General features: G+C 51.1%; 1 protein-coding gene across 1 annotated transcript in view; it reads left to right on the top strand.

The window, feature by feature from the left end:
* The window catches only part of CDH22 (cadherin 22), a 94,940-nt gene that overhangs the window by 36,145 nt on the left and 34,315 nt on the right, over nt 1-24,480 (top strand). Inside the window, exons 4-7 of the mRNA XM_026652774.2 lie at nt 2,651-2,818; nt 4,464-4,651; nt 5,880-6,133; nt 20,265-20,401. Of these exons, the coding sequence (XP_026508559.1) occupies nt 2,651-2,818; nt 4,464-4,651; nt 5,880-6,133; nt 20,265-20,401 (747 nt within the window). The remainder of the gene's footprint in view (nt 1-2,650; nt 2,819-4,463; nt 4,652-5,879; nt 6,134-20,264; nt 20,402-24,480) is intronic.

Below are 24,480 nucleotides of genomic sequence, written 5' to 3' on the forward strand. Positions count from 1 at the left end.
GTCGTGGCATGTATCATTAAGTGGCTCGGTTAAACCATTACAACTACGCTGAATGCAGGAGCTTTTCTGTCTCATCCCAATTCAGCGCTATTGTGCTGACAAGAATCGTTTTCATTATAAAACACTTCATCCCCCTTTAATTAACAGAATTGCTGAAATGTGAATGCGATGGTGCTTCCCCAGAAATAACAGTTTAATATTCAGAGCCAGATGACTTGGTCTGACTGTAAATGCTGCCAACCAGCCTGCCGGCCCCTCAGCTCCCAGGATTAGCCTGCCATGGGGCCAAGGGCTCACCCGAGAGGGGTCTCTCCCACTAGGGCCTTGTTTCTTCCAGTGCGCTTTAAAAATGCAAACCCCAAATCTCTCTGAGGGGCATGATGGGATGTGGGGAAGAGCATCCCCTAAAGGTCTCCATCCTCCTGCATCCACGCGCTCTGGCAGTGGGAATGGCAGCAGCTCAGACAGACTGCATTGGCAGCGGCTCTCACGGGGAAACAATTCTTTCCAAACAGAGACAAAGCGAGAAAGGGAGTCTGCAGCCATGGGGCTGACATGGGGAGAGACTGAGCCCCTCGGGTGTAACGGTGGCAGAAATCTGAATTTATCTGCGATGGAGAGGACTGAGGGGGTGCCACATCCAGTTCAGCTGGAGCTATTCCCAGTCCTCTGTAGAAAGGTCTTTCTGGTATAAAGGCTGGAACTGCCCTCAGCTCCCTGTCCTCCACCCCACCCCTTGTGCAGCTGCCAGGAGGCATGAACCCCAGGGAAGGGAAGGGAAGGGAAGGAGCTTACAGAGCGGTCCGTGAGTCACTTTTTAGTGCACAGGAAAGCAGGTGCTGGATTGATGGGAGTGCGTGGGAACGTGCTTGAGGTAAGGTAGGCAAAACGGATCCTCCCTTTGATTCATCAGATCGAAGGCAGCGAAAGCGCTGCTTGGAATGTCCAGGGTAATTACAGAACTGAAATAACAGAGTCCGGGGGGCGGTGGGTGAAATTGTGCCTGTCCGTGAGAGTGAGGGAGCTGCAGGGATTGGAGACAATGGTGATGTCTTCATAATAAATCCTAACAATGATAATCACTGGAATAATTGCTAGTTTCAGAAAGCGAGGCGAGTTAAATGTCTCCAGAACAGCATCGCCAGCTCCTTCAGCGCCTGCAAATGTCATCAGATGGAGAGAGAAAAATGTCTGCTCCTCGCTGTTCAGTGGCTCCTCCTGGCTTCCTTCAACGTGCGGTTCTGAGTAGTGTCCTGGGATGTTTCTGGCTCCCCAGGACTCTGCTTCTTTGCTCCCCTGGGCTGCCCCCATCTCAAGCCTGGCCTTTGAGGAGAGGTGAACAAGGGCATGTGAGGGGCTGGAACCTGGTGCCTGTTAAGGAGCAGACTGTGTGAGCAGGTCAGGGCCAGAAAGGGGAAGGACAGGGCTAAATAGCCTGACCCCCTGCATGTCTCTCACTGCAGGATCCTGAGTAAGGGCAGGTCTACACTTAAAACACTGCAGCTGCCCCGCTGTAGTGCTGAAGTGAGGACATTCCTGCGCCAGTGGGAGAGCTTCCCCCGGTGGCGTAGTTAATCCACCTCCCCGAGAGGTGGTAGCTATGTCTGCCGACATGGTGCTGTCTACACTGGGGGGGGAGGGCTATGTCGATGTAACTGCATCTCTCAGGGTTGTAGATTTTCACACCCCGAGCAACGTAGGTCTGTCGTGCTGACACAGGCCTCTAGGCTTGATTCTCCTCTCCTTCAAACCAGGTTCAGGCTGGCACTGACTTCATGGGAGTTACTCCTGATGGTCTCAGAGTGCCCTTGGCAACTACTCTGGGCTTGCCACATCCCTGGCAGTATTAGGTATTTGTTCTGTGGTAGTGCCTAGGAACCCCATGGCGCGAGGCACTGGACAAGCACAAAACACAAAGCTGGGCTCTGCCCCATACAGTTTACACTCCAAGTATGAGAGACAACAGGTGGATTTGTGGTAATGCTGTCCTGGGCCCGGGACAGATCTGTGCTTGGTTGAGCACCATCATTCACACACCCCTTTCCGTGCATGTCTGGGGCTGTTTGTTTAGCTGGGTTCTGGGCCTGTTCTTGGGGCCTTTCACTGTTTTGTATTAAACATCTTTATTTTTGTGTGTTTATAATAAAACAGCTGGTACTTAGCTTCTCCTGGTGAAACAAACAACGACAAACCCAGCTGGTGTGGCTAAGCCCCTGCCCAAGTTTGCCCCTGCAGCAGGCACATGAGACATCTTGTTTCCTACTAAATGACCCGGCTCTGTCCCGGCCCTCCCACTGCTGCCCCGGGTGGTTGGGGCTGTTTGCTTGCGCAGTTGACAGACTGCTGCAGGGCGATGCCCATGCCCCCCAGCTCTTCCGGGCCCAGTCTAAATCGTTGCTCTGCTAATGCTGCTCCCTCAACTGACCCTGCTGTTACAGCCTTTTCCGAGTCCATAAGCATGAGGAGGCAGAGTCCTGCTGGCAAGTGAAGGTGAAGGGCTCCTGCCTTGTGACCATGCTCTGGCCTGGAGCCCGGCCTACAGGATTCCATGACCTGCCCCCAGGGGAGGGTGGCAGTGAGAAGGGTGCTCCGTGGGCTGATGGGCCGCCCCGGCATTCACACTCACTGCTTTCCCTTTGGCCTTCTCTAGGTGTGATCCGGACGGCAGTGGCCAATCTGGACAGAGAAACTCAGGACCGGTATGAAGTGGTGATCCGAGCCACGGACATGGCAGGGCAGCTGGGTGGCCTGTCTGGATCCACCACGGTCACAATTGTGATCACAGATGTCAACGACAACCCTCCACGATTCCCCCAGAGTAAGAGTCGCTGTTCCCCGTCCTGGGGGTCTTGCAGGCAGCCTGGTGCTGAGCCAGCCACTGCTGTGCAGGATTGTTGTTGCTGACTTTGCTTTGGGGTAGCAGCCAGAGACCCAGTCAGGGACATAGCCCCCTTGTGCTAGGTGTTTCACAGACCCAGAGATCTGGATCCTGTCCCGAGAGCTTGCAGTCTAAGAGGGCAAGTGACGTGGAGTGGGGGAGCCAATCAATGCTGAGTTTTAATGCAGACCCATTTGTTTATTAGAATTCTTCTGGAGTCAGTGTCATCTCTCCCCATTGGCCCTTCAACCTGCCCACCTTGGACTGGCTGGCAGTGCAGAGACACTCTCTGACGCTGGTGGCTCTGGGTGTACAGGAGTATAGGCTGCGGGCCAGGGCATAGTCAGGTCTGTGCAGGTTTCTCTTATTCCACAGGGCAGTGGTGGTGGCAGAGGAGGATCTGACCGGTGATCTGTGCAGGAGTCCTGGCTGCTCCTGCCCCAGCCTGCGGTCGTTGTGTAGTGGGTTTATTACTCCAAGCACTCTGCAGATCCCAGCCCTGCTCATTAACCGCAGCAGGAGGGGTGTCCCAGGGACAGCCAGCAAACCCTGGGGGAGTCAGTGGGGCTGCAGGACTGTAGGTGTGAGGAGTAGGCTTAGCTGTCTGTCTCTGTCTCCCTCCCTGGGCCTGTAGCACTGGAAGAGGGAGAGTACCCCCCAAACTCCATTGGCAGGTCAGCCCGTCTCTTCCCGCCATCTCGCACAAATGTTAGGTGCCAATTCAGACCTCAGACGCTGGCTTGAATGAGCCCCAGGCCCTTGCCACCTGGCAGTCCACTAGCCCCTGCCTGCACACCGCGTGCATGTGGGGTGTGAGTGAGCTGATCTCTAGCTCCCAAGCCATTGCCAAACTCTGTGACCTGCAGTTGAGTCCCACCACAGGGACAGAAATCCTGTCCCTGACGAGCTGCTGGCTTGGTCTCTGCCTCGCACACCAGCTGTGCAGCGCTTGGCTGGCAGTCTGGGGCAGAGCTGCAAAGGTTCTGAGCTGCAGCTGGAGGGAGTTCAGCCCTCTGAGCACATTTGTATTCCAAATGTTAGCAGTGGGAAATGGGGCTGTGCTAATGCTGTGCCCACAGAGACCTCGGCACTGGCCCTGGACTGGCCGACATCCGTGCAGCTGGTTCTGAGACAGGCTGGTGGGGTTGCCAGACTTCTAGAGACTGGGATGCTCCCTAATGCCTCACACCAGCTTCCTTCATCCAGAATGGGGTTATTTGCTTTCCCGTCCCGCATGAAAAGCTAACACGCCTTGCACAGAGGTTTAGGAAATGGGGCATCCTCTGGGGTTCCAGCCTGGCCTCACAAAGCCCAGACTCTAGTGTGGCTGCCAAGGATAAATGGGACATTGCACACTAGACAGGACAAAACTCTGCAATCTGTGTGTGTGGGAGCTGAGCCGCACCGGACCAGGGACCAGCCAGGTGTACCCAGTTGGGTTGCTGGCATTCTGCCTGGAGGCTGACGCACTCACCTAGTGGAGGTGCCCCCAGGGAGTGTCTGTGCACTGCCTGAAGGGAACCCGGGGATCAGGGTCAGCAAAGGCCACACTGTGACGCCAAGCCCCTCTCCTCCCCCTTGGCAGAAATGTACCAATTCAGCGTTGTGGAGACTGCCCTTGTGGGCACTGCGATCGGGAGAGTGAAGGCGGAGGACTCAGATGTGGGGGAGAACACAGACATGACGTACCAGATCAAAGATGAGGAGGGAGTGCAGATGTTTAAAGTCACCACAGACAGCAACACCCAGGAGGCGATCATCACCGTGCAGAAGGTAAACCCAGAGGAACGGCACCAGGAGGAGGTGTGAAGTGGAGGCAGAGGCGGTAGGTGGGGGAGGGCAGGGCAGGACTCTCAGAGCAGGACAGAGCCCTTCCCTTTTGATGATACCTTCTGGTGCTGGTGTGTTTCAGAGGCTGGGGAATCGCTCCTGCGAGAGCTGGTTTAACAGCATCTTAGAGAAGTTGGAAGCCTCAGACCCTCCCCCCAGCTAGCAGGGAACTGGAGAAGTGTCAGGAGAGAGAAAGGGAGAAGCAAAGACTGGAAAGAAAGGGCCGAAGAAAGGCAAGGGAGGCAGGGCACCAGCTGAGGAAGTTGCTGCCCACAGACGCTAAGAGACACAGACAGTTGTGAGCGCAGAATTTACAGAGAGAGACTTTCAGACAAATCCGTGACGAAGGGGTGAATGCTGCCATGCGCGGAAGCGAGGTGTTCAGCGGTGGGGGCTAACGCTAATCCCCGTTATTGATAGCACCTATTAGAGAGCAATATGCCCACGGAATGCCTGAGCCTGACCAACCGCACGCTGAGCGTGTCTGCTTTTTGTGGCAAAAACACTGGGTGCAGGCAGGAAAGAATGAGTGCTCACCAAGGCCATTGCATTCCAGTCACCTCTGCTGTAAAAATAATCACAAGGTGATTAATGATCACTACACCATTGGAAATCAGTCACTCGCCCCCATGGTGCGCACTGCCTCTCAGTGCAGTCTGAGTTCCCACATCAGGCCTTAGCTGAATGTAGAGTGGGGGAGGGCAGGAAACGTTCTTCCCAGCAGGAGCCCTGTAGGGAGCGGGCAGGAGAGCTCCCAGCTACACACACCCTGCCCAGCAGGAGACGTTGTAGGGGGCATGGTAGGAGAGCTCCCAGGTACGCATGCCCTGCCCAGCAGGAGCCCTGTAGGGAGCGGGCAGGAGAGCTCCCAGCTACACACGCCCTGCCCAGCAGTAGCCCTGTAGGGAGCGGGCAGGAGAGTTCCTAGCTACACACACCCTGCCCAGCAGGAGACGTTGTAGGGGGCATGGTAGGAGAGCTCCCAGGTACGCATGCCCTGCCCAGCAGGAGACGGAGGGGGCATGTCAAGAGCTGAGGCTCTGGGCTTCTCCAGTCCTGGCCTCTCCCAGGAGCCCTGGTGGGGTCTAACCCAAAGGAGCAGTAGTGAATGCACCAGAGGTGGGAAGGAACCGTCAGATGGTGAATCGCTAACCCTGTCCTGTTGTCTCAGCCCCTTGACTACGAGGCCAAGATGGTTCACACTGTGGTGGTGGAGGCCCTGAACAAGTTTGTGGACCCAAGGTTTGTGGATCTGGGCACGTTCCGAGACCAAACCATTGTGCGGGTCTCTGTGTTGGACGTGGATGAGCCCCCGGAGTTCCGGCCCCCCTCCGACCTGATGGAAGTCCAGGAGGATGCCTACGTTGGCTCTGTGGTGGGAGTGGTCACCGCCCTGGACCCCGATGCTGCAAACAACCCTGTCCGGTAAAACCAACCTTCCTAGCTTCACGTTCTCTTCTGCCAGGTGATGGGCCTGCGAGCGACACAGGGCCCGGCGGGTGCCTGAGAAGGGATTTGGGTGGGAGGCTGAGTGACAGGAGAGAGGCATGCAGCAGAGGGTGACAGCACCGGGTGAGAGGGGACACAGGCGAATGGGTGACACAGGGCAGGCGTCTGGCAGGTGAGTGACAGAACCAGTGTGCAAGTAGCAGATAGGTGAAGGCACAAGCCAGGTGAGTGACAGATATGTCATTGGCAAATGATGGGAGTTTCAATGGCAAAGGAATGCCAGAAAAGGGGAATGGGCAATGCTCATACATACATGTGAATGACAGCAGGGCAGCCTCAGAGAACAGGCTAGTGAGTGACGAGAGATGACAGGCAGTGAAGAAGACTGACAGATGTACAGTGTGGCGTGTGCTGTGGGGCGTGCAGTTGGAGCCAGAGGCAGGGACTGGGTTCACGGGAGGGATCAAAGACCAATGGAGTTGATGTTTGGGCAGGGGCACACTCTGGGCAGCAGCTGATCTGCACAGGACGTTTCCATTCATTTGTGGCTAAGGAAATTGAGAGTTAAACTCTCGTTACCTACGGCACAAAAGCAGTCTTATGGCTCTGCCAAGTGGCCTGAGTGGTGAGCGGTGGCAATGAAAAGCTGATGTACAGAAAACATCCTGGACTTGTGGAAAATTCCCTTGGAAGGCTGGGTGTTGTGGTGCCTGGAATCTCTGTGCTGCGGGTCTCTGTACACAGCTGCTCGCTGGAAATGGAGCATTGCCGTGTGCTGGAAAGGAGACCTGCATACTGACCAGGAGTAGCCTGGAGCCAGCGCATTGTGGCCTTGGATTCAAGAGCTTTATCCTGGAGCTGTTCCTGATGACAGAACAGGGCAGAGAGTAGAAGCCGGGACTCCAGAGAGGAGCGCACAGTATGGAAGGGGAAACAGCTGATGACAGCCTGTGAATATAATCAGCAAATGACACAGAGAGATAATGTTCTAACAGGCCTGCTCAGGGCCACAGCAAGGCACTGGGGAATGCACCGTGCCTGGCTGTTTGGTGGGGAGGGAACGTCCCAAAGCCTCGCACTGGACCTTCGAATTAACATAGAACCATGTAGGAATCCCCACAGGAAACTTGAAACATAGAATCATAGAACTGGAAGGGACCTCGAGAGGCCATCTAGTCCAGTCCCCTGCACTCGTGGCAGGACTAATTATGTAGACCATCCCTGATAGGTGTTTGTCTAACCTGCTCTTAAAGGTCTCCAATGATGGAGATTCCACAACCTCCCTAAGCAATTTATTCCAGTATTTAACCACCCTGACAGTTAAGAAGTTTTTCCCTAATGTCCAACCTAAACCTCCCTTGCTGCAATTTTAGCCCATTGCTTCTTGTCCTATCCTCAGAGGTTAAGAAAAACAATTTTTCTTCCGCCTCCTTGTAACCACCGTTTACATATTTGAAAACTGCTATCATGTCCCCTCTCGGTCCTCTCTTTTCCAGACTAAATAAACCCAATTTTTTCAATCTTCCCTCATAGGTCATGTTTTCTAGACCGTTAATCATTTTTTGTTGCTCTTTTCTGGACTCTCTCCAATTTGTCCACATCCTTCCTGAAATGTGGCGTCCAGAACAGCAGACAATACTCCAGTTAAGGCCTAATCAGAGCAGAGTAGAGCAGAAGAATTACTTCTCGTATCTTGCTTACAACACTCCTGCTAATACATCCCAGAATGAAGTTCGCTTTTTTTGCAACAGAGTTACACTTTGACTCATATTTAGCTTGTGATCCACTCTGACCCCCAGATCCCTTTCCGCAATACTTCTTCCTAGGCAGTTATTTCCCATTTTGTATGTGTGCAACTGATTGTTCCTTCCTAATTGGAGTACTTTGCATTTGTCCTTATTAAATTTCATCCTATTTACTTCAGACCATTTCTCCAGTTTGTCCAGATCATTTTGAATTTAAATCCTATCCTCCAAAGCACTTCAACCCCTCCCAGCTTGGTATCATCCACAAACTTGTACTCTGTACGCTATTATCGAAATCATTGATGAAGATATTGAACAGAATCGGACCAGAACTGATCCCTGCGGGACCCCACTCGTTATGCACTTCCAGAATGACTATGAACCACTGATAACTACTCTCTGGGAACAGTTTTCCAACTAGTTTTGCACCCAGCTTATACTAGACTGCTCCATCTAGGTTGCATTTGATTTCCCTAGTTTATTTATGAGCAGGTCATGCAAGACAGTATCAAAAGCCTTATTAAAGTCAAGATTACCACATCTACCACTTCCCCCCATCCACAAGGCTGGTTACCCTGTCAAAGAAAGCTATCAGATTGGTTTGACACGATTTGTTCTTGACAAATCCATGCTGACTGTTACTTATCACCTTGTTATCTTCTAGATGTTTGCAAATTGATAGCTTAATTATTTGCTCCATTATCTTTCCGGGTACAGAAGTTAAGCTGACTTAACATGTACAGCCACAGTCCCCTCACCGCCCGCCCAGTTCCTGTCAGTCAGCCCAGAGCGTTGTGCTAGGAAGGCAGCCGGGGAGAGAGCCCTGCTGGGGTGAGTTTTTGGGATCAGCCACAGAAGGTACATGACCCAGACTCCCAGAGTACACGCACACAGCTGCACATACCTGCACAAACACGCTCTGCATAGACTCTGTGTGTGCACGAAGTACGTGCTGTGCCTCAGACATGTATACGCTGTGCCGGGCACACTCAGACTTAGCTCAGATATGCTGTAGGCCCAGGGGTGTGTCTATGCTGCGGTCAGAGGTGTGACTGCAGCTCGTGCAGGCACCCCCACGCTAGCTTTAATTGAACTAGCATGGCTAAAAAGAGCAGTGAAGGTGGGGCAGTGTTGACCCCTGGGTAGGCTGTACAAGCCAAGCCAGAACGCTGGGGACATATTTACATTGCTGGCCTGTACCAGGGGCCATGCATGTCTCCACTGCTATGTAGCCATACTAGCTAGATTGACATTAGCATGGATGTGCTGAACCGAGCTGCAGTCACACCTCTGATTGCAGTGTAGACACACATACTGTGCACGTTCTCTCCTCACATACAGCGTGCGCACATCCGCTGCCTTACTGGGGCTTTGCTAGCAGTGCTGCAGAATGTAGATTTTATTTCCTGGTCTTTAATGGTAGGAAATGGGCCTTGGGGATGGAATTGCTCTTTCTCGCTTGCTTCTTCTGCTGCTTCCCTGGGGGGTGGGTGGGAGTGATGCATTATTTGCAGAAAGAACAAGTGACTGCAGAGGAAGGAGCCTTTCTGACCGTTGAGAGAGATGGCGATGTTTGGGAAGGGGTGCTTGGAGCAGAGAGAAGCAGGAGAAGTGTCTCTGGTGTTACAGCAGCACAACACACTCCAGACAGAGCCACATCTCACATGTCCAGCCTCGAGGGCTTGGCCAGTAGGACTCCGAGGTACCCAAATCCCCTGGCCTCAGCCCCACGAATCGGAATGTGTTTTCTTTTGTTATGCCTGATGCATTCAGTTATGAATTCTCCTTCCAGCACCCCCTAGGCAGACAGCTCCTCAGAGTCCTGTCATGCTCCCTTGGGGCACTCTGCCTGCCTGCATACCTGGCTGTCCACTGGTTGTGGTTTTTCAGTGCCTAGCAGCATAATAGATGGCATGTCCCCTTCCCGTGAGCCTCCATTAGTGGCTCTGTGAGGGCGAGCTGAGCTCCCGCTTCCCATTCCACCACACCCCTCCCCCTGCCCCGAGCTCTGCCTTGCAGCAGCTGCATGTAATCAGGTGTGAACGAGAGGCCCCCTCACCACTCCATCCCCTGCCCGAGCGACTGCACCAAGATGAGGAAGAAGAGACTTTTTGTCAGACCTCTGTTGCTCTCCCATCCTCTGGCCACCCGAGTAATGTAACAATCCTCAGCACTTACTTAGTTCTTCATGGCTTCCAAGTGCTGCACAAACATATTAACCCTCCTGGTGCTCCGCACTTGTTGGCAGGACAGCTCCCAGCTAGACTCACAGCATCTGATCTTCCTCTGGGACACAGAGGAGAGCAACTGGTCCTGCCAGCACTCCAGGGTTCGATCCCAGGCCCATTGGAGTCTGTGCTGAGTCCTCTCTGCTGGCACAGCAGTTTGGTGGGTCCCCTTTACTTGTCTGACCCTTTGCTACTAGAAAGGAGGAGGAAAGAGGCAGCCTCTTCCCTAGCTGTGTTTCCATGGGGCTCCCCTCCCCCGACTCTGCGTTGTGTGCTGGGCCTGCCTGGGGCCAGGTACAAGGCAGAGGAGCTGCAGTCTCACCTTGCAATGGAGGGGCACAAACACTCTGCCTTTGAGGTGAGGAATCCCAAGGAGCCCGGGAGACAGCTGAGCTGAGATTGGTCTCATCAGCATTTCCAGTTCCCACTGGTACCAGCTCCCAGAACAGGAAAGGAAGCGCCGGAGTGTGTCTGGCACGGGTGCCCTCAGCCCTAGGTGGTCCCTTCCACCCGCTGAAGGTGCTCGCCCCTAGACTCCGCTGCTACAGCCCATTGCTCGTGCCAAGAGCTGAAGAGCCGCTGTGCCTGGACATTCTCTGGGCTGGTTATGGGGTTTGGCTCATGAACTTGGCAGGTTTGGTTACACGGGTGAGTGGATTCTATTCCCCCATTTTGGGGCAGCGCAGGGCAGCTGATGTGAGACCCTGCACGTACACCTACCTGTGAAAAGCTGACAGGACCCCAACTCTGCCCCATGCTGCTGGGAGAGACTGGGAGCACAGAGGGGAGGGCCCTTTCTTTCCCCTGTTGGCCAGTTCATAGCCTCTAACAGGGCTGGCCATCTCCATGGCTTCCTGTTCTCTGCCAAAACCCATGTGACCCTCCGTCTGTGTGTCACCCTTGCAAAGAACCTCATGCATTAAAGGCACAAGAGGGGAAAGAGTCCCAGAGTGGAGCCCTATCACTTCCCAACTCCATCAGGCTGGCCGAATAACTCCTGAGGCACTTCCTCATGGCAGCTCATGCCTCCGATGACAATGGGAATGAGCAGCGGCACGCACGGATATCTAGCACAGTTCCATAAAGACAACGTGCATGCAGCAGGCTTTGTGCCTGGGCTGTGAGGTTTCCTCCAGCCTCCTGGGAGACGCCATCTGCTACATGGAACATTGTCCAAGTCAGACACAACATGGAGGCAGCCTGGGTACTCGCTGCCCTCCTTTCCATGAGCCATCACAAAGAAGGTCATTCATGCCCCTCAACATGCCCACTTCACTCTGGAACAAGCCCATTCCCCAAGCCCAGGAGATTCCCTCAGATGGTTTGATACAAGATGGAGCCCAGCAAACTCTGCTGTTTCATGCTACATTTGAAGTCAGGCTTCAGGATGACTTCAGACCCCAACACCTGCTGACATCCATCCAAATGCTACTTCCTCGACAGCCAGCAGCCTGACCCAAGCACTGGCGCTCCCTGCCCATGCAGAGGCCAGGGGGACAGAGAGAATGAAGGGAAGGAGCTGCAGTCTGGGCTTTCCCAGGCGAACAGAGTTTGCTGGTGGAGGCTGTGCCAGAGCTGTGTGGAGAGAGGAGTTCCGTCATTCCCTTGGAGAGTTAATCAATCCTTCCCTTCCAGCTCTGCCAGGATGACTCTCTGGACTCTGCCAGGGCCCTCTCTCTACAGACAGAAGTAACAGAGGGTCCTGTGGCACCTTTAAGACTAACAGAAGTATTGGGAGCATAAGCTTTCGTGGGTAAGAACCTCACTTCTTCAGATGCAAGTAAACAGACAGACAGAGTTAGCAACCCAACAGGTCCCTGTCCCCCATGGAATGCCTGCCTCACTCCCAGCAGATGGCACCAGGCAAGGCACCTTCGGGTGATGCTGGTGACTCAGAACTCACCCTGGTGCCATTCTGCAGAAGCACCTGCACTGACCTGGGACTTAGACAGGTTCCGCTTCCCAGAGGGCTAGTGCTAAGTAGCCCCCCTCCCTGGAGAGCTGGCTGCAGGAGCAGAGCGGTCCCATAGCACTCTCTGTAGCAGGCTGAGATTGGATCTCTGCATCTGTGCCACGGTGAGTTTGTGTGGCTCTGGCTGGTTCCAAGCTGCTAGTTCAGTGCCACTCCCACACAGGCGGTCACTCTTCCACGAAGCCCTGCAACAGTGACAGGATTCTGATGCCCAAGAGAATATTTAGATTCCACAGCCATCTGGGTGGGTCACCACAGCACACCAAGTGGGCTTTGCCATCCCCTCTCATGTCAATGGGAGATGGAGCCCAGGCAGCTTGGCTTGCATCACTCCGTGAAAAACAGCCACAACCTGTGTGTGTCCAAATGCAGGTGGCTGTGCCAGAGAGAAGGGTTAAAAAGCAGCATAAACTCCATCAGGACATGGCAGGGAATCTTTATCTAAAGGGAAAGAGCTTTTAATTTCATTCCAGCTCTTATTCACTGTCTGACAAAGGCAGGGGCTGGGACATTTTTACATGGGAATTTTCTGTTTCCAGTTGGCTTTTCGGCTCCTGCTGTATTTCCTGTGCACAGTGTGATTTTTCTCAGCCGCGCCATTGTATTAGGTAATACATTGATAGACTGTCTGTGTACGTGAGGTTGTTTGTATGGGAGCCTTTTGTTTCTCTCTCTGCAGCGAGAGCCTGTGTTCTGATTGCCTGCGTTCCAGGCTTTATCAGCACTGGGAAGATGTTGCTTGGGATTTAAGGTTCTCAGAGATATTTTTGTTTGGCATTCACCAAATCCAGAGACATGTGTTGGACACGGGCATTTTATATACTCCAACAACACAGCGAGAACTACAACCTGCCGCAGCACAAAAGAGAGAAGAGAAAAAAACAAACATCACAAAAAGCTTTTCATAGGGCTTGAAAAGCTTCCCATTAACAAAACCACCATTAACAAAAGCCAACAGGCATGGTAGCAAATGTGCTCCTCATCGCGGTCAGGGGAGGAATGAAACAACCTGCTTGAGAAATGCAGAAAGATGAGCACCAAGGAAGCTGTCTAAATGAAACAGCCACTTGTAACATCCAAACAACAGGCGATGCCAGCAAGAAGAGAGGAAAATGGATGACAAGGGCTGCATTCCAATCAGAACCAGAGACTGCGACAGCATAAAGTCCCGAATATCAAACACTGTGCAGGCTTCAGGCGGAGGAGCAAGGAACATCCCAGAGTCCAGGAAATCTGGAGAACATGGGCCTGATCGGCTCAGTGGGGTTGGGCTGCAGCATCACATGCGGGTGCCCAGACACTGGGAGGAAGGGGTCATGTTCTGCTTGTAACGGCAGGTGAGTTTGGTGGCTATAGCTCAGTGCCCAGTTGACAAAGATCCACGTGACAAAAAAAGGCCTCATCAATTCAGCATAATTGGCAGTTTCTGGTCATTAGAAATTCTGGGCTGAGCTGTGTGGGCCTGAACCTTTTCTCCCTGCTGATCTCAGCTCTGGACACGTAGGAACAGCATGGGGCAGGCAGCTGTCTGAATGGACGTGGCCCCGGGGTGAAAAGAGAGAACTTCAGATCCTGTTGCTGTCTGGCCTCGATTCAGCCTGAGCACTCCAGAACCACAGTCCCACAGCACGTTCCAATGGGGCAAGCTGTCCCAACCACTCTGGCGCCTCACTGTGAGGAGCACAGATGTCACGTTAGCGATGCGTGTGTGTGTACGTGCGTAGCTGCGTGTGTCTGTGTTATACTCTTGTGTGATGGTGATGCAGCCAGCAAGGTGTATTTGTGTGTAGTTTACCTGACCAAGCTACCTTGCCAGTGGCATGCCCCTCTTGTTTGCACCAAGTCCCCGCTGTTCAGTTCACCCATCCCTCGCATTTACTCCAATTGAAAATTGCCCACAGTGCTGGGGTGAACATCCCATCTATTGAAAACATGCTGCGGGATCATTAACGGTCAGGGCCTCGACTTTACATCTACCTCTCACCCTAAGGCCACTTAGCACCATGCAGATGCTCTGGATTCAGCACTGACTGCAGAGTGAAGCCTTCTTTTCTCTAGACGTAAGCAGTCCGCCCAGCATCGTGCCTGGCGTCCCTTTTGCTACATCTCCAGCCTCTTCATAACATTGCTTTCTGGAGTTGGAGACAGCGAGTTTCCATCCCCTACTGAACTCCCAACACCACTTTCTGCAACACCTGAGTTTTTCTTCGGGCTCTTCTTCCATATAGCAACAAGTCCTGATCCTGCTTCACTTGTGGGAACTGGCCAGTCACAGCCTGAAGTGAGCTGGAGGTAGATGTAGCATTCAACTTCAAGAAGGGGAACCACACAAAAATGAGGAAGCTAGTTAAACAGAAATTAAAAAGAGTAGTCACAAAAGTGAAATCCTCTAACCGCTTCTTTTTGCCTCTAACCGCTTCTTTTACGCTGTTGTTTAGCCATGGTGGCATTTTTGGGTCTTTGTATTATTATTTTTAATTGGGGTAGACATTTAATTTGCGCCTCTAATATGGTGGGGGGGTTTTTAAAGCTTTCAGGGATTTCACTTTTGTGACTACTCCTTTTAATTTCTGTTTAACTAGCTTCCCCATTTTTGTGTGGTTCCCCCTCTTGAAGTTGAATGCTACTGTGGTGGGTTTCTTTGGTATCTCTTCCCCCCACCCCACCCCCAAGATGTTAAATTTAATTGCATTATGGTTTTATTGAGCAGTGCAGCTATGTTCACTTCTTGGACCAGATCCTGTACTATACTTACAACTAACTCGAGAATTGCCTCTCCCCTTGTGGGTTCCAGGACTAGCTGCTCCAAGAAGCAGTCATTAATTGTGTCTAGAAAGCTTATCTCTGGATCCTATCATGAGGTGACATGTACCCAGTCTATATGGGGATAGTTGAAATCCCCCATTATTATTGAGTTTTCTAGTTTTATAGGCTCTCTAATCTTCCCGGGCGTTTTGCAATCATCACCACCATCCAGGTGACTGGTAGTGTATCCCTACTGCTCTACTCCTATTATTCAAGCCTGGAATTTCTATCCATAGAGATTCTATGACAGTTTGAGTCATTTGAGATTTTGACTGTATTGGCTCTATGCTTTCTTTTGCATATAGTGCCACACCCGCACCAGCATGACCTACTCTGTCATTCCTATATATTTTGTACTCTGATATTACCGTGTCCCATTGATTATCATCGTTCCTGTTGTATCTTCATTTAATACCAGACACTCGAATTCACTCATGTTATTACCTAGACTTCTAGCATTTGTATACAATTACTTATCAAATTTGTCAATATTTAGTTGTCTACCTTCATGTGATGTAACTGAATGGGACTCTTTTTCATTTGACTGTTTCTCTTCAGTTCCTACCTGTACTTTATCAACTTCTATCTTCTCCTTTTTACTAGGACATGGAGAATCCACATGAATAGACCCTCCCCTAAGAAACATCTTTGTCCGAACTGTGTGCTCCTCTGCATGTGTTGGTTTTCCCGCAGCCCTTAGTTTAAAACCTCCTCTACAACCTTTTTAATTTTACATGCCAGCTTTGGGTCACAGTCTCCTGACACATACTATGTTCTGCTGGTGCAAAGGGGGGCGGGGGAGGTAACTGTATGGGCAGAACATATATTTGCATGTGCATATATATGGGTGATGATTTTGGACAGTTTTGTCCTTTAATTTTCAAGCTAGTGTGTGTCTGTCTGTCTGCCTCCCTGTTTTTCGCAGTTTCCCCTGGTATTTTTTTTTTTTTTATAATGGAGATATCCTATCTCCTAGAGCTGGAAGGGACCGTGAAAGGTCATCAAGTCCAGCCCCCTGCCTTCACTAGCAGGACCAAGTACTGATTTTTGCCCCAGATCCCTAAGTGGCCCCCTCAAGGTTTGAACTCACAACCCTGGATTTAGCAGGCCAATGCTCAAACCACTGAGCTATCCCTCCCCCAAGTTATTTGTGCACCAGGATAGCGGTTTAGCCAAGGGTGGGTGTTGGTTTGAATGAAAACCGTGCAGCTAAAACCCTGTGTGGGACGGTGCTCTGTAAGCACCCTCGCCTGACAGGTGTGCACCACTCTTATCTGCAAGTTCATTGCTGACCCTTGAGGAGGTTAGTCCCATGGCTGAGCTGTGGCTAAACAAGGCTGGTATGTGAGTGGAGGAATCTGTGGCCTTGAGATCACATTGGGAACCAACCTCCTTGTCTGAAAACTCTCTGGTGGAGCTCTTGGGCCTTGTCTCTAGGTCGTTACTAATATTGAGGCCTCCAGCTGCATCAGGCCTGGTTGTGTTGGGCGGGGCACAAACAAATAGGAAAACGATCCCTGCCCTGAAGAGCTCATGGTCTAGGAATCCTCTCCCCACACTTCATCCACACACAGTCACCTGGTTCCTTCTCCTCTGCAGCCCCTGCCATCTGTCGTGGCCTTCCTGTGCCTTCCTATTTCATCAGCTCTCCGTTCATTTCATCTCTCACCTCCCTTGTCTCTAACTCCCAATTGATCTCTCCCTCTGTTATTGGCCTGAATGCTTTAATTTATTCACCACCCTCCTTTCAGTAATTTATCCCTTGTACTTTTTGTTGTCTTGGATTATTTAATTCTGTAAAACGCTTTGGGATGCCTTGCGTATGAAAGACACTGCACACAATACAATTATATTGTATTGCCGATGGTTCACTGGCCTCCTGGATTTCTAATGCTTATCGTGGTGGTGTTATTGTAGTTTATTATTTGTGTTGTGTCTGTGCTCTGAGGCTCAATCAGATGGGGCTGTGCCGTGCTGGGCACGGCAGAACCAGCCCCCGCCCCCGAAGAGCTTGCAGTCCAATTGTGCTGTGATTTAATGCTAACATGCTTGGTTGCTGTGAGTGTATGGTTATTGGAAATATTATACTGTGCTGGGGGGCTTGGGGGCACAGATCCCAGTTGTGGTGTTGTGGTTAAAGTGGAGGGCTGGGTTCTCCCCCAGCTCAACAACAGACTGACTTTGTGACCTGGGGCAGGACATGTAACCCCTGTGTAGAATGGGGATAATCGTGCCTACTGTTTCACTATTGCCTCGGGGGTGTAGAGGGGGATTGTGAGGCCAAACTCCCCTGTTTGTTAAAGCACGTGAGGCTGCACGGATGGAAGGTGGTAGGGAAATGAAAAGGATTCCTATTTGAATGTCCTATTTTGTATTGTGCTGAGGCTCTGGGCGGGAGGGCACCCAGCTCGGGGGCTAGGCTGGCAGGAGGTGTCCCTCCCTGACACGCTGGACAGCTGCAGCGGGACTCTCCCTGGCATGTGAGCCCTGTGTGGCTTGACCATGGCTCTGGGCTGGCTCCTGCCCTGTGGAAGTGGCCTGTGGGGGAAGCTCCCAGCTGGGAGAGCTTTGGGGAGTGGTTCTCTGGGGCTTGCTTGGTGAGGAGACGTGTCGTGGGTCCCTTTTGGCCTTTGGAGCAGCTGGGTCTGTGATACCGTCTCTCTTGCTCTTTGTAACCATCAGGTACATGGCACTGGCGCCAGCCCCGCAGGGTCACACCTTCCCGGATGCAACCACACTGCCTGGCGGGTTTTTCCTCTCGCTTACACTGAGCTGCCCAGCAGGCATGAGGCACGGCCTGCCTCTGACAGGACAGTGCTATTGCCTCGGCAGCCTCTTCCTTCCCCAGCCCCTTTGGGAAGAGGCTGGATCCCAATCCTACCCCATCTCATTGCTCCCCTAGCTTGTGCTCTGTGAAAGTCCCCGTAAAAGATTCACAGGGACAACTGAGCGCTCAGGGTGTTGGGAGATGAAACACAGGAGTCGATCCACCTTCCTACAGAACCAGAGCAAGATTGATTGGGGCGGTATCAGAAACAGGACAAGACGGAAATAGAAGGGAAAGTTAGACTGAACAGTAAAAACCCTTCCTAACAGCCAGCGGCCTGTGAAATTGTGGGATAGACACCTGCAGGAAACCAGGGGAGTTTTCATTTGAGTTATTTAAAACTAGACAGCACAAAATAGGAAAATACAGGGAATGTCAAGGGCCAATCTGCTGTTTGTCTGTTTAGGTGTTTGCATTAGCACCATTCACAGTGGTTGTGGTCCTTGCTTGTAGACCTCAGGGATGCATGATCTGGGATCAGATTGGACCTTGCCACCTTTAATTTTTATGACTGCACTTATATTTACACTATTGCTGTCCTTGGCTCCCATCCCCACGCAGCTCTGCTACTGTACCATGCTCCTGACCTGCAGTAACCCTGACTTAGATGAGTGCAGCCAAAGAGAGGTTCCCGAGCTGTGACAGCTGCTAACTGGGGGATCCATTCCTGTGCAGTTGTGCTGGTCTGGGAGTTACTCATGGCTCCCTTATTTCTTTGAATCTGAATAGATCTCTGAGCCATTAGCGATTATCTTTGCGAACTCGTGGAGGAGGGGAGAGGTACCAGAGGACTGGAAAACGGCAATTATAGTACCTAGCTATAAACAAGGGAATAAGGACAACCCAGGGGATTATAGACCAGAAAGCTTAACTTCAGTACCCAGAAAGATAACGGCGCAAATAATCAATCAGTTTGAAAGCACCTAGAAGAAAATAGGGTGATAAGTAACAGTCAACATGGATTTGTCAAGAACAAATCATGTCAAACCAACCTAATATCCTTCTCTGAGAGGGTAACAAGCCTTGTGGATGGGGCGGTGGGGGTGGGGGTGGGCAGCAGTAGATGTGATATATCTCGACTTTAGTAAGGCTTTTGTTACAGTCTCACGACCTCAGAAACAAACTAGGGAAATACAGCCTAGATGGAGCTACTGTAAGGTGGGTGCACAACTGGTTGGAAAAGCATACTCAGAGGGTAGTTATCAGTGGTTCACAGTCATTCTGGAAGGGCATATCGAGTTGTGTCCAACAGGGATCTGTCCTGGGTCCTGTTCTATTCAGTATCTTTATCAATGATTTGAGTAATGGCATAGAGAGTACACTTATAAAGTTTGTGGGCGACACCAAGCTGGGAGGGGTCATGAACGCTTTGGAGGACAGAATTAGAATTCAAAATGATCTTGACAACCTGGAGAAATGGTCTGAAATAAATAGGATGAAATTCAATAAGGACAAAAGCAAAGTACTCCGCTTGGGAAGGAATAATCAATTGCACAAATACAGAATGAGAAAGTACTGCCTAGGAAGGAGTACTGCAGGAAAGGATCTGGGGGTTATAGTGGATCATAAACTAAATATGAGTCAACAATGTAATACTGTTGCAAAAAAAGTGAACATCATTCTGAGATGTATTAGCAGGAATGTTGTAAGCAAGACATGAGAAGTAATTCTTCCGCTCTACTCAGCACTGATAAGGCCTCAACTGGAGTATTGTGTCCAGTTCTGGGCGCCACACTTCAGGAAAGATGTGGACAAATTGAAGAAAGTCCAGAGGAGAGCAACAAAAATGATTAAAGGTCTAGAAAACATGACCTATGAGAGAAGATTGAAAAACTTGGGTTTGTTTAGTCTGGAGCAGAGAAGACTGAGGGGGGATATAACTGTCTTCAAGTACCTCAAAGATTGTTATAAAGAGGAGGGTAATAAATTGTTCTCCTTATCCACTGAGGACAGGAAAAGAAGCAATGGGCTTATATTGCAGCAAGGGCGGTTTAGGTTGGACATTAGGAAAAACTTCCTAACTGTCAGGGTGGTTAAGCGCTGGAACAAATTGCCCAGGGAGGTTGTGGAATCTCTGTCACTGGAGGTGTTTAAGAGCAGGTTAGACAAACCCCTGTCAGGGATGGTCTAGATAATATTTCGTCCTGTCTCCATAGCCAGGGGACTGGACTAGGTGACCTATTGAGGTCCTTCCCAGTCCTACATTTCTACGATTCTATGAATGTGCTGAGCTGATGCATTACAATCAGAACAGACGTTTCCCCTTGTCCATGATCCCTGCTTCTCCAAAGGAAGGAGTTTGCACTCTTGGTACAAGCTTCCCCAGTATACCCTCACTTTAACTCTAGGGCCTCCAGTCAGGTAGTGATGGGGCCACCTTATGTCCCTGGAGATAGGGGCCAGACAGAGAACAGGTTAGTGTCCAGTGGAAGTGATTGTCACAGGGCCCAACCCAACCTGGCTGGGAGTCAGTACAGGTCTTGCTAGCCCCGCCCCAGTCACTCATGGCTCTCTCCTGCTTTGTGCTCAGATACGCCATCGATCGCAACACTGACCTGGAGAGGATCTTTGACATTGATGCAAACACAGGCGCCATTGTGACAGGCAAAGTCCTGGATCGGGAGACAGCAGGGTGGCACAACATCACGGTCCTGGCAATGGAAGCAGGTGAGGAGGAGGGTTCTGGAGAGGGGTGGGTCTCACTCACTGGCGCATGGCCTCAAGGAAGCAGGCATTAAATAGAGGTGATGTAAGAGAAGATGCAGGAAGGGGAATCTAACATCTCCCCAGACAATCTAAAAATACTCCTCCTGTCTCATGTGTTGAGAAGGGGAACTGTGGTCGGTTGGTACCTTTGATGAACACTAATCAAAACCCATGTTATCTACCCAGCAGCTCCACCAGCCATCCCTACGCTGCTCATTTGCTGCTTTCACACCTGATGAGACACCTCTGGGGCTCCCAAGAGCCCATGTTTATATAACATGTTTCCTCCTCAGTTCAGATGCCATCCTGTTTCTGGATTCACTGCCTGAGTCTTGGGTATGTGGCCGCCTCTGCCTCTCTCCTCAGACACGTGCAGCACTCACAGCCACCCACGGGGAAGTAAATTACATTGTGAGGACTCTGCAGTAACTTTAAAATTCAATCCGGCCCCTGCACCTGCACCGCTAGGTATTTTGTGATCGACGCCTCCTACCCATGTACCTCCCATTCATACACACATGCTTTGCACAGGCGCCGGGCCAATAGCAGAAGCAGCTTGTCCTGTGTTACATCAAACAGTGATTTTATAAAAACAAATAGATTTGGGGGCATTGTGTCTAGAAAGGGCCATGACAGTGACAGACAGATTGACAGATGAAATACGACAGATGGACAGAAAGGCCCATCACTTGCACTCTTCTTCCTTTTCTCCAGACAGTTGTGCAGGCTGTCTCTGCTCTGCGTCTCGGCCCCGCTCTCTGTGGTGTAGCAGGTACCTGCTCTCAGCTGTGGTGATGCCGCAGCCATGCTGTCTGTGCTTCATCAAGGTTATTTCTCTGCATGACACCACTGGGTGAGAGCTTTGGTGATTCCAAAGACTTCATTAAACACAGGAATAAGCAGCAAGGAGGCTGAGGCAGCTTCGATGAGCTCAGAGAATTGCCCTTCCCAAGGCTGGGCTGGCTGGGCTCACAGGGAGAACACTTGCCTCCAGATCCAGAGCAGCAGAAGAGCTTCACTAAATGCAAAACTCAGCTCCGTGACTGTTGTTCCCTCAATAATTTCTGCACACACAGACCACTGTACCCCTTACTCACATGTATAAAGAAACCCATTAACTGGTCAGGCTCTCTCTCCTGTGGGCTGGGAAGGAAGCAAGAGAAATTCTCGGTGTAATTTCTGTTTTGTAAATACTTGGGAAGTGCCAGATACTGTGGGTAGATGGATGGGTGGATGATGGACGAACTTCAAGGACTTGGAAGTTTGAACACACCGCTAGATTTGCTTTTATCTTTTTAAAGGGGCCTGTGGGGGGTTGTTACTGATGGTTTTTCTCCTGTTTCTGCCCATGTTTCCTGCACTCCGCTAATTCCCTTTCCTACTGTTTGCCTGGTTCTGCCCTTCCCATACTATGCACTTTCCCAGAAGGATGAAAATGATGTTATAAAAACTGCTTTTCTAAATTTCAAAAAGACAATGAGAAAACAAAAGCCCAAGCAGTCACGTTAGCTTCTGCTTCTGATGAATCTTTGAGCTCCCTCACTGGGGCTGGGAGGGCTGCAGACAAAGTAGGGAAGAGCCAATAGCTGACAGAGTGGATTTCTGAACGTGCCCCTTGATGTTCCTCTCCTGCTTCTTCCCAAGAGGGCCAGCACGTGCTGTTCTGCTAAGTGAAAGGCGTTTTTGTTGGTGAAGTAAATATTCAGCACTATGGCAGGTAGAAAGGGAGCACCTGCCTTATGTGTGAATACAAATGAACTGGCGAGAGCCAGACTCAGGGCGCGGACTGAAAGATTGAGAGGAAGAAGGGAAAGAAAGAGAGACACCTAAAGGGCAGAGGTTTGCAGAACCAAGTAGCTGTGAGATAGGGAGCTACTGGATTCCCTAAAGGCTATTGTGGAAAAGGGAGCTTGTGCCTGAGAACTCCGTCTGCCTGGGAATTCGGAGCTGATAGCCAGATGGTAGCAGTGACCTGGGGGGCTAACAGGAAGGGCCTGTGGCAGGAGATGGAGCCTGCCTGTTCGCCATACTCTATTGTCCTCTCTTTCAATAAGCTACTTCTGGAACCTTGACATACAATCCTCATGTGATAGCCTTTCCTTTCCGTAGGGCAGCGATGCCCTTCCAGTCTTCGTTTGCAGTTGCTGAGGAACCCTCCCTCATCCAGCTGGGGAGAGCGAGGAGGAAATGCATTAGCAGACGTGCAGGTTTCATGTTCGTTTATCTGAGAGGATTTTTCAGATATCTGCACTTCCGCCCCAACACAGCGACATGGAACAAATGGCTGGCATGTTGCTGAGCAGCCAAAGCCCTGACTCAGGCAGAATAATTTCCCAGCAAAAGTTCTGTTCATCTTTTTTACTTCAGTTAAAGACAGAAAAGAACAAACTCTTGGTCCTGCCTTGCAGAGGCTTTGAACAAACTCTTCATGGGGAATGAAAAGAAAATAAATAATAGCAAAAAGAGCTTTGATAAACCACAGGTGTTCTGCTGCTGGGTAGGAAGCTGGCAAGATTATCCCCAGTGCCCTGCCACGCTCTGTAAGGCATGTGCAGGCCCTTGTCTCATTATGTGGAGCTAAGCAGGTTGTTCCCTGTGAGACAATGGATCTGACCCTTTTGACTCCAGTGAGAGGGCTTGGGTTCCCTCCACATTCCACACAAGCATCGAGAACGATAGAGGCTTCAAGAAGAAGCAGAACAGTGGGGAATACAGAGAACACGAACACAATCTTCAAACCCTTCTGCTCACGTGTGTAATGTCTCAGAATGGTAACATCTCCAGGCCAGGCGCAGACCCGGTCGTGTTCCACTTTCCACCATCACAGTTAGCACCAGGCTCCAGTCCAATCCACTGGGTGCCTTTGAAATGAGAGAGAGGTCTCAGCTAAGGATTTTTCCTCTGTGCACTCAGTGTGTGCAGGTAGGGGCACCTGCCTAGGTCTGACTCTGAGCAGGGGAGTTTGCCGAGGTCTTGCTTAGGGAACATCTTTAGGGACGTCTTTGTGGGTTGTTTTTTGTCAAGGAAGATGTGCACACGCTCGCCAAGCCGCATGGTGACACATTGATGGGTCTGACGCAGGGCCAGGACTTCACTTAGCACTAATCCTGTCCTTGCCCTGCCTTCCTGGCTCCGGGGCTGAGATGCCTGGGCCCAGGGGGACTCAGTGAGCATCCTCGAGCATGTGTCACTTCTGTTGTTTCCAACCCCACCTCTGCTTCAGCCATTGCAATGAGAGGGGTCCAGAGCCACAAAGACTGGACCCAGATTGGAGCAGCCCTATGGTCCCGGGACATCTGAATCTAGGGTTTTGGCTCAGTCCTGTCTCTGGTTACAGTGAGGTTTTATTTCCACTGGCTGTTGTGAGCTGTATGTTCCTGGGAAAGCTGCACCACTGTGGCCTTGTGGTGAGCACTGGCTGGGCCCAGGCTGGTCTTCCCAGCCCTGCACCGCTGTGTGTCTAGACACCTTTAATGCATTCAGCTGGTACAGATTGTTACCAAAGCAGGGGCACGCGCTTCCTGAGGGCATGGAAATGAAGTTGTGTTAGCGGTGGCCAGTGGAGAGGACGCCGGTGCTGCAGAACAACTCCGCTTTTACAGCAAACATGAGGTGACAAGAATCAGAAGGAAAATATTTATACACAGCAGCTAGGATTTCAGAACAAGTCAGTAAATGCTGCAGTTCCCCTCCAGCAGGGAGGCCTGTCAGACTGGATTACTTCAAAAGCTGGGGAGATTCTTTAGTATTCTGACTTCTCCCCGTCAGTAAGTTCTGACTCATCCATTTTAACTGTCCAGACGTTCCTGCCAGTGACATTACCCTTAACGGTTTGTAATCATGAAATATTAATGGCCAATATTGAATTTAAAGTACAATTTATGTCTGAATTCTCTGGTGGAAAGGGCAGTTGTAAAGGTAAGGCCTTCAAAGTGACAGAAGGAATTTCAGCATGCGGCCTTATAACAGATGTCAGGCTGAACCCAGAGCAGTGCTGGGGCTTGGCGCTGAGGGGAGGAGGCCGGGGCCGCCCGGCGCTG

This window comes from Terrapene carolina, unplaced genomic scaffold, assembly GCF_002925995.2.
Source record: "Terrapene carolina triunguis isolate 2854851 unplaced genomic scaffold, T_m_triunguis-2.0 Scaffold130, whole genome shotgun sequence".
NCBI lineage: Eukaryota > Metazoa > Chordata > Testudines > Emydidae > Terrapene > Terrapene triunguis.